The sequence below is a fragment of the Solea solea genome, chromosome 10, assembly GCF_958295425.1.
Source record: "Solea solea chromosome 10, fSolSol10.1, whole genome shotgun sequence".
NCBI classification, from domain to species: Eukaryota; Metazoa; Chordata; class Actinopteri; order Pleuronectiformes; family Soleidae; genus Solea; species Solea solea.
In genome coordinates this window covers 23,681,108-23,690,965 of record NC_081143.1, presented here as the reverse complement: position 1 = coordinate 23,690,965, position 9,858 = coordinate 23,681,108, and the positions used below count along the sequence as shown (strand labels likewise).

At 39.7% G+C, this 9,858-nt stretch overlaps 1 protein-coding gene across 1 annotated transcript; it reads right to left on the bottom strand.

Moving 5' to 3' along the window:
* Positions 1–3,765: 3,765 nt before the first annotated feature.
* gcdha (glutaryl-CoA dehydrogenase a) lies at positions 3,766–8,719 on the bottom strand. The gene is made up of 12 exons (XM_058639607.1): positions 8,577–8,719; positions 7,666–7,775; positions 7,503–7,535; positions 7,244–7,384; positions 6,961–7,023; positions 6,685–6,855; positions 6,478–6,607; positions 5,385–5,601; positions 5,151–5,254; positions 4,926–5,051; positions 4,668–4,828; positions 3,766–4,388 (listed from the first exon to the last, which is right to left on the bottom strand). The coding sequence occupies exons 2-12, from the start codon at positions 7,766–7,768 to the stop codon at positions 4,315–4,317; spliced, it is 1,323 nt and encodes a 440-aa protein (XP_058495590.1). The 5' UTR covers positions 7,769–7,775; positions 8,577–8,719; the 3' UTR covers positions 3,766–4,314.
* Positions 8,720–9,858: the final 1,139 nt, after the last annotated feature.

The window sequence follows — 9,858 nt, the reverse complement described above, 5'->3', positions numbered from 1 at the left end:
GCTGCATGTTCAGCAGGCTGACTCCCTCCACCTCTCTGTCTTTTTTACAGTCATCATCGATGGGTCCCAGTAAACAGTCTGTGGACGGACAGAGAGAGAGAGAGAAAGATCAGGATTTCATGAACCAATAAGTCTCAGCTCAAATCAGTGAAGTCAAAGGCAAAGAACAGTCACTTAAACACACTATCAGTCATGTTTGATTCAATGTTTGTGGTTGAATAGAGAGCCTTACATGAAAAGTCTCAATTATATGACATGTTTTTGCTTCAGGGATAATTAAATACAGAGTACAGATGTCTCACCTATTTTTTAATGGAATAAATCAATAAAAGGAGAGGTCAATAAACTAACGGACATGTGTATACAATTGTTGGTGTGTGAGTGCTGATGTGCCTGGAATAGACTTGAGTACCTATTATATCCAGCATGAGGTCTTTAATGAGGTGACCCACGATGGCATAAGCAACAGCGACCACGACCAAGGCGGCCATGGTGAGGTAGATGACAGGTTTGGGGAGTTGGATGAGGTCCCTGGGTGGAGGCTTGTACTCCTTGTACAGAGGCTCCCCATTGTGAACCAAGTATGACAGTCCGCCTTCACCGGTGTAATTAAAGCTGTCCATATTGAGCTGACCAAATATGAGCCTGCAGTTATTAGTTATTCCATTATATTCAAAGTGAAAAGTGTCCCGGATTTGGTGTGTCCTCTTGCTGAGACCTCACTCTCTTAAAAGCAGAAAGGCAGAGTCAAAGTTAGATCCCAAAAAGAAAGATTTATTTTTTGCAGACATTCAACCAATATGAAAATAGGCCAGTGAATAAATTCACCCACCTGTCAAGCCCAGGTCTCTGCAGCTTCCAGATGAACACATTTGGATCTTTGCAGCTTCAGCTCACCCGCACTTTCCCACACAGCGAGTTTCATTGTGTTCATTAGTGTCACATCATCAGTTCATCCTGTGCTGTGCGCTGTGCCGTCCCCACTGAAATAATCCAGACTGTGGGTGGTGACACAGAGAGAGAGGAAGGGAGGGATTACACTTCCAATCCCGGCAGCGATCAATCAGTCCCTCATCCCCATCCACCTCCCATCCCACACAGATTACTTAATAATCCACAGCAAACAATCAAGTGCTCAGAACTTTCAAACCATGCACACACACACACACACACACACACACACATCAACAAAGAAACATGTTTGCCAAGAAATGCTTATGTTGTTTTGAGGTTTAAAATAAATCCATAATTAAATGACTTCCTGGCTGAATAGTCTAAAATGAAATCCTGCTCTACTCCCAGATATATCTCTGTGCCCAAGGCCCTGTTACTTCATGATGTAAATAAGATGAAATACTATAATTTTTAGTATCATAAAGGTCGATTCAGTGACAATGTTGTTGTCTACATGTGACAAGTTAGAAGTAGTTGAATTATTTCAATTTTTTGGTAATGACAGAGCCTATAAAGTGGCTGCTCCTTAAGATTTAAACAAAATTGATGTCAGTGTTTGTGTGTCCTTCCTTTTGTTTTGTGGTGCGTTTTATGTTATAGTATTTGTTTTATTGTATTCTAAGCTTAGCTCTACCTTTAAGAGAAAACGTTGTTGAAAGGTTACATTTAATTCAAACCATATGCAATTTAGAAATTTGGATGACTTACAAACTGACCTGCCAAAAATGAATCTGTAAAAATAACTAACACTAAGGTAATAATGCCTAAAATAGTTCCCTATTGTTTAGGTGTTAACACATATCTCTGTCAGCACTAGTCAGGTGAGAACATGTTCTCATTTTGACAGTAAAGATTATATTATATCATTATTTCAGCTCTATTTAAAACACTTAACATGTTAGAAACTGTGGGCTTTTATCTTGATTTGTAAACTAAAAGCAAACCACAGGTTTAGCTAGCAGTGTATTAGCACTTAGCTAACTAGCAAACGTTAGCATATGTTCAGAGATAGCTACATATTCAGCAGAAAGTCTTATTAACTTAAAGTGTATAGTTATTGATAATATTTGTGACGTGTGAAGCTAAGGAGTGTGTTATGTGTTTTGGCAGTGAGAGTTTAACTAAAGGTAAAGGTGTTTAAGCTGTAGGCTATGTGTCAGCTAATTAACTAATGTTAATGTTAGTTCTGTTTGAAGACAATTCAGATGAGCATTGGTAATGATGTGCTTTTAACAGGAGTTGTTATTTCAAATGTATTTATTTATTTTCTTGTAAAATCTCTTTCAGATTCAGCCCTGCACTGTGTAACGGAAGAAAAATGGATTCTTTCCTCGAGAGCACGTTTCGACTAAACTCCCACTCCACTCCCCAATCCAGACATGAAGACTCACAGATGGTAACAACTGCTTTCTTTCATCGTATAGAAAACATATATAGTATATCTCAAATATAGTGTTTTAAATATGGATGCAATGCATGAGCTTGTCGGAAGACAGGTTTGTTTTTAGTTAAAATCATTACTGGATGTAAAGATGAAAAAATGGACTTTGATAAAACCTTAGACAGCACTCAGAGAGTGTAAACATGCTTGGTTTTCCACAGTGTCAATCAACCAAAATCTTATTATTACTTCTTTGTGCCATGACCAAGTACCATACATAAAAATTGACTTTTTATTGCGCTATCCTCCTGGAGCCCACCAGGAATTAAGAATATATTGAATAGCCACTATAGGGGGGGAAATGAGCCTACTTCCCACTTCAATATTAACATCAGTAGACATTTTCCTTAAATGTTTTAGTTATGCTGCTCACTTAGTAGGCTAATATTTTTATCTATCTTTGTACACTAGTTTTTGGGTTCATACATAAAAATACAGCAAGTGTTTATTGCTTTGTCGTCTTTCATCTCATGACAATGGAGCAATTACTGTTTTTTTCTCTCTGTAATTACAGACACAGGAGGAAGATCCTGATATACCATTAAGGAAGCCCTCAAATGTGAGCATGAGTGAATTTCAAGAGCTCAATGTCAGGTACACGATCTCTTACACAACAATTAACAGAGACAACTCCAAAATGTATATTTTTAGTAAACATTGCAGGACGAACAGTATTATTCTTTATTACTATAAAACATCTGCCGTATGCTGACATCTACTGTAGCTCCAGCATAGATTCCATCACCGGAAGAATGCAGGAATTGGTAGAAAATATCAACAACAGCCGCACCAGTGACCAGAAAGTGATGGACAGCTTTCATGGGAAGTTGGTGGAGAAGGTACTTAACTTTTATTTGATGCATCTGGTCTCACTTTTGTGTGCAATATTCTGATCTGGTGAGCGGTGGGATTATTATTTGCCCCAGGTTACAGAGGTGAGCCAGCAGATGAAGGAGCACATGTACACGGTGTATGAGGAGAACAGTCATGAGATGCAGGTGAAGCTGCAGGAGTTGTCTGAGGTTCTGGAGAGCTGCACAATGCTCCACAAAGAGCTCCAAGAGGCCACACATGCCCTGTCAAGTCTCAGGGAGGGCCTGGCCATTAATGAGACACCAGAATAAAGCACCATATTGTTCTGATAGCTATAAAGTTTTGAAACAGATAATGTTACTATGTTAATGCGTTCTTGAGTTTATAATTTTTGAGCATTCAGTAGAGTTTACTTTGTTTGTTCCCAATACTGGACTGGATTTTATTACCCATGGTTTTGTTTCCTCTTTCTTCTTCCACTTTTTCCAAGAATACACAGTCGTCTGTGTTCATGTTCATGTTCAGGTTACAGCTCATGAAATGAGACGAAGAAAACAAATTTCATTCCATGTTTTATTTATACATTTCAAGTATTGAAGAACCAATAAAGATAGAATAACCTGTTCACCCTTTATTTATATGACTTATAAACAAATCATGACAATCTAAAGAACAGATTAGAATTTAATTTGATTCAATTAAATTTTATTCTCTATTTTAGCACTCATTCAGACCGTTTATTAACATACTGTTCAGTGGTGGAAAAAAAAAATCATCTTGCAGGACTGTGACTTTTTACATGCATAACGTCGAAATCTTGATTATATTTTAAGTACATAACTATACACATGTGTCACGTCTTAGTTGGACCCTGTGCTTTGTTCAGTTGATGATCCATCTTCACATTATATTGAAAAAAGCAGCAAAAGATGTCTCCCTTTTGTAGTTTATACAAACAGTGTAGATGTGATGAGGGATTTGTAACAGAGGCATCCCAACTGGCAAAGCTCCTCAGTGATGCCATGTTTCTCCGTGGGGAGTTGAACAGATAGCACAGCTTTATTCCACCATAGAGTACCATTACAACAAGACAGTGGGAAAAAATGTTAATTTCCAACAGTGAACGACTGCAATCCAGTGATGGCTCTGCCTAGGATCAAGGCGTGAATGTCGTGTGTTCCTAAGACAAAAAACATAGAGATATCAAAGTTAATTTCACTGAAACTTGTGGGTTTTCTGAGATAAAAATATAATAGTGTATAAACATTTATTTAAACCATGTGTAGTTTACTTAAAAAAAGTGCACTTCAAATCACCAAGTGTCAATCAGTAATAATATGTACACTGCTGACCTCTGGTGGTGGAGTTGCATAACTCCACTTTACTATACTAAAAATTATGATAACAAGCTTTCAAAAATTAGAGTAGATGTAGCCGCCTGTGCATCTTCTGTGCCTACCCTCATATGTGTTGACAGCCTCCAGGTTCATCACGTGACGGATAATGTGGTATTCATCAGCGATGCCGTTTCCTCCCAACATATCTCTGGCTTGTCTGGCAATATCCAATGCCTTGCCACAGCTATTCCTCTTCAGCATGGAGATCATGTCTGGTGCTGCTCTATAAGAGGATGAAAAGAATAATCACATTAGAGGGAAAGTGGAATTTATGGAGGAGTGGCAAACAGAGGCCAAAACAAATGTAAAAGAGGGCTCACTTCTTCTCATCAATAAGTCTGCCCAGCGTCAGACAGGACTGCAGACCAATCGTGATCTCCGTCAGCATGTCAGCCATCTTCTTCTGCATCAGCTGGTTTCTGGCCAGTGGCACGCCAAACTGGATTCTGTTTGGAGGAGAGAAAGACATTAAAAGACCTTTAAGTGTAGTGAGTACTGTGTGCAATACATTATTGCACACATAGTGTCAACAGAATATTGTTTACCTGTCCAGAGTGTACTGTCGAGCAGCATGGAAGCAGAATTCAGCTGCTCCCAAAGCTCCCCAGGCGATGCCATAACGGGCATTGTTGAGACATCCAAAGGGACCCTGGTCAAAAAATAAAATTAAAAAAAATAAAAAATATTTGCTCAAAGTTAAACACTATAAAAATGTTATAGTTATATATATATTTTTTTAATTCTGGAGATGATCTTGAGATGAGTAAGCAGTCACTTACAGCTAGACCAGAGACATTTGGGAGCAGGTTCTCCTGTGGAACTTCCACTTCATCCATCAGGATCATGCCAGTGGCAGACGCTCTCAGCGAGAACTTGCCCTCAATCTTAGGGGTGGCAAAACCCTTCATTCCACGCTCCAGGATGAAACCCCTCACCCTGCCATCTTCACACTTGGCCCACACCACTGCAATATCTGCCACGGGGGAATTAGTGATCCTAAAGAGAGGAAAGAGAATGAGAATCATTATCCGGGACTACACTTCTTCATCGTTATATTTAGCCCTGTTTCCACCTAGCCGTGCAGTTCAGTACGGTAGGTTACAATGGAAATGGTCTGGGAAAATCACAATTTTCAAAATGTACCATATAAAAAAGACATTTACTCTACAATAGAGAGGGAATTTAAGGCTGTTTATTTTTATTTTTTTCAAGAATAATGTCAGGGCACAGTAGTCTTCTTCTGTGAATTAATTGGCGGGCGTCACTGTGTCTGTTACGTGTCAGGTAGGGCACATGGAGTTTCTCTCTGTTTCTTTCTCCCCTTTCTCTCTCTCTGCCAGTCTCTCCCTCACCTAGGTTTCCCAGAATATCCTGATGATGATTGGTTTCCACCTGAGCTGGTGGAGAGAGAGCTGATCGCTGAGGCAGCCACTCATCCTCCAGGAGTTGATTAAATAAGAAAGACCTGAAAGAGGAGCGCTTTCTCTCTCTTTTGCTTGACTTCCTGTAGCATTCAGCCTGTTCTCATAGCAGAATCTATGTCAGACACACTAGGTAAGTAGTGAGTGCCACCATTTGTATGTGTTTTTGAGTAGAGATAGACCGTTTTCTTTTTAGTTTCGTCTTGATAAGTGGGTAGTGAGGGCTAGGCCTCGGCACCTCACCTTAGTCCTGTCCACCCCCACAGAGGTGCTCTTCCCTTTTTTGGAACCATGACTCATTTAAAGTTAGCTATTGCTACCAGACCTACACACCATACATTGGTCAGCTGAACTTGACTGTTGCATAAGGTGGAAATGCTGCTATTGTCTTGCAGCTTTAAGAAAACTCTGTGACAGTGCTTTTTAGGAATGTGTGTCTCTCCAAACGTACCAGGTCTTGGCTCCACTGATAGTGTAGGTATCGCTGGATTGATTGTACTTGGCCTTGGTATCCATGCTGCTGGGATCACTGCCGTGGTTAGGCTCCGTCAGGCCAAAACAACCAAGGATTTCTCCACGAGCTGCAAAAGAAAAGGAAAAAAACTTGTCTTGTGCTCTGCTCAATGAAACAATCTTATAAATAAAACAAGCTTGTTACCGAGCCTGGGCAGGTACTTCTCCTTCTGAGCCTCCGTGCCATAAGCATTGATGGGGTGCATAACCAGCGAAGACTGGACGCTCATGACCGAGCGATAGCCACTGTCCACCCTCTCAACTTCTCTGGCAATCAAACCATACGCCACATAACTGGTGCCAGCACAGCCATATCCTGTAAGGTCAAAAGAAATTCATTGCAAATAATCCTATACTTTCATGTGTAGTCTTTACAAAAATAATCATGAGGACTATGTTTAGAGTTTTTGTTTTTATTTACCTTTAATGGTTGGGCCTAGGATGCCCAGCTCTCCCATCTCTGAGACAATCTCACGGTGGAAATCTGTAGCACAGCGCATGTAGGGAAATAGAAACTGATAATCAAATATTTGGAAGAAACTCAGCAGTTTTTAATACATAAAATGTGATGCTGAATTAGTCTGTGCTACAATGAGATCCTCCCAATAAACTAGATGACATTTAATCCATTCGATGATAAAATAATTCTCTATTATCTGTTACAACCCTTGTCTGATCTGATCACAGGTGACCGTTGAGCTCACGTTCGTGTCTGTTGGCCATGACGATGCGAGGCATGAGTTTTTCCTGGCAGTAGTCGCGGAAGGAGTCCCGGATCATGATCTCCTCCTCTGTCAGCTGAGCCTCCAGATTCAGAGCGTCCCGCCAGTTGAATGACACCTTGGCTGAGGGGTCAAAACACAAACACATGCACACACAGTAGTTATGTCATGTCGTGTGGTGACAAAACATGTGAAGGAATCTCAGCAGACACGGACGCAACACATTTAAAACGTCACTTACCTGCTTTTGTTGGTTTCCTGACTTCTTCCACATCTGAAAAAAAAAGAAAATGAAAAAGCATTGAGTCCTGTGGATAACAATTTTGGACAGAAATGTGAAATCTGATCATAAAACTGTCACCACATTGTCTGTCAATGTAAAACACACAGTTCCAAAGATGTACCTGTGTGAGCTACAGCAGTGGTGCCCTGTGCTCTGGACGCTGTGACAGCAGCACATCTTTGACTGCTGGAGAGCAGACGACTGAGCCCACTTCTGAGAGCCATGAGTTTTCTGAATATGAAGGAAAAAAAGAGATCTGCTGTTGACGATTTTCTTATTTTAAAGCCATTTAAAGCCAGTTAAGTTTCTTCTGTGGTCAGTGCTGATCTTTAGGTCTCATGGCAGCCGATTTAAAATTATTTTATGGCCGATATGTGTGTTTTCTCCCCCCCCCCTTCATTTCATAAAATATAACCGTTTAATAGCAAATGATACTCAAAAATGCAAACTTAAACACTTTGTTTAGCACAATTCTCTCCCCAATATGCATTTTGTATCTTAACTAAATCTTCAAGACATAAAACTTGTCATTAAAATCTTTGTCAGATAATGTCTTGGATGGAATAAATACATTTCTAAGCATTTATAAGATGTATTCTGAGAAGATGCATATGTAAACTTTTGTTAATACATAATAAACGCCTGATTGATTAAATACTCATTTGTAAATGGACATAAATCAGATTAAAAACAAGAGAAAAGATGGCAAATAGAAAGCTGTTTTTGCATGTTGGCGGTATGAATTCATTATTATACTATAACCACACCATCCAGAGCAAAATGTAGACTGTAGGTCGACGTGTTGATGTGGACATGGTTACAGTAATGACCATTTGATTTAACTTTATATAGCAATTAAAAGGCAGTAAATTGAGACACCACACTGAAGGACAGCTGCAGTAGTATCTGTGCTAAGAGCAGCATGTCAGTGAGGTCAGCACTCAGCAGTGTAAACCGTACACACACTTTAAAATGGTAAGTTACTTATTTATATATAACCTCGACCATAAACTTTATCTATATGCACAGTACCTTTTCCGTTCCGGTGAGTTTATCTGAAGATGTTATGATTTTCCAGCGGTGACATAAGCTGTGAAAGTTGCTTAAGTAACACTGAGCCGCCGGTGAAACGTCACAGGCGTACGTAACCGTAGACACGTACGTAACGCCTCAAACATGGGAGCCGCTTTCCGCCATGACAGGTGCGGCATAACAGCGTCACATGAGCCGAGAATGGAGCCAACTTTGACTGTGAGTGTTCGCACAGAGTACGTACTATACGAGTTTTCGAGTCTTTCGAGTCGGGGACGTTATAGCTCATTAGCTCCGGCCTGTAAATGGGTGTTTTTAAAAGCTACCGTAGCCGTGTCGTCACCCAAAATGGCGCATCGGCGATACTGTGAGGTCCGGGCATGGATCCGGGGTGTGTTGGGGTTTGGAGGGTGTTAGCCAGACCGTTCTCTCCTCATTGGTTGCTAAAACTGAGCAGTCACGAACAGAATGTGTGAATGCATGTAGAAAAGTTTCCTAAGTGACACTACACTCCACTCAATGCAACAACAGCCACAACAATAACAACAATATGTTTACATGAACACCAGTAATCTGACCAAAGGTGGAAAAAGTACTGAACTATTATACTAAAGTAAAAGTACTATTTTTACAAGTATGTTTAAAAATGTACTCAAGTTAAAGTAAGTAAACAAGGTTAACAAAGGTTGTGTCGTGCAAAAAGGACAAGGGGACACACATCTCACATGAATTGTTGAAAGGCAAGGCAAGTTTATTTGTATAGCGCCATTCTTACACAACGTGATTCATAGTGCTTTACAGAAGCAAGTTAATACATTGGAAATGAAAACAAAATCAATTTAAAAAAAAATCAATTATAGAAATAAAAACAATTTAAAACATTAAAAATGTTTTAAATCAAGCAGACAAAGAATTGTTCATCTGTTCTGTGTTTGCCCTCTCTTATTTGTCCTCGATGTGAAAATGAAATAAGTCACAGGGCTTACACTCCCACTCAGCTCGAGTCTCCAAGACTCGACAAGTGCTCTTTAACCTGTTCTTCCCATTTCATCTAATCAGACCCCCTTTAACGCAGAGAAACACCGAACAGACAAAGCATCTGTTAACTTAAAATTAATAAAACATTGGAATTTAATTTAAAATAATTAAACATCATTAAACAAGCAGATGTGAACGTTAAAGAGGTTATAATTGGCAATATCAGACAGCTGCAGTAAACAATAATGTTTTCAACCCTGGTTTAAACAAGCTGACAGTTTGTGCACACCTCAGGTGTTCAGGG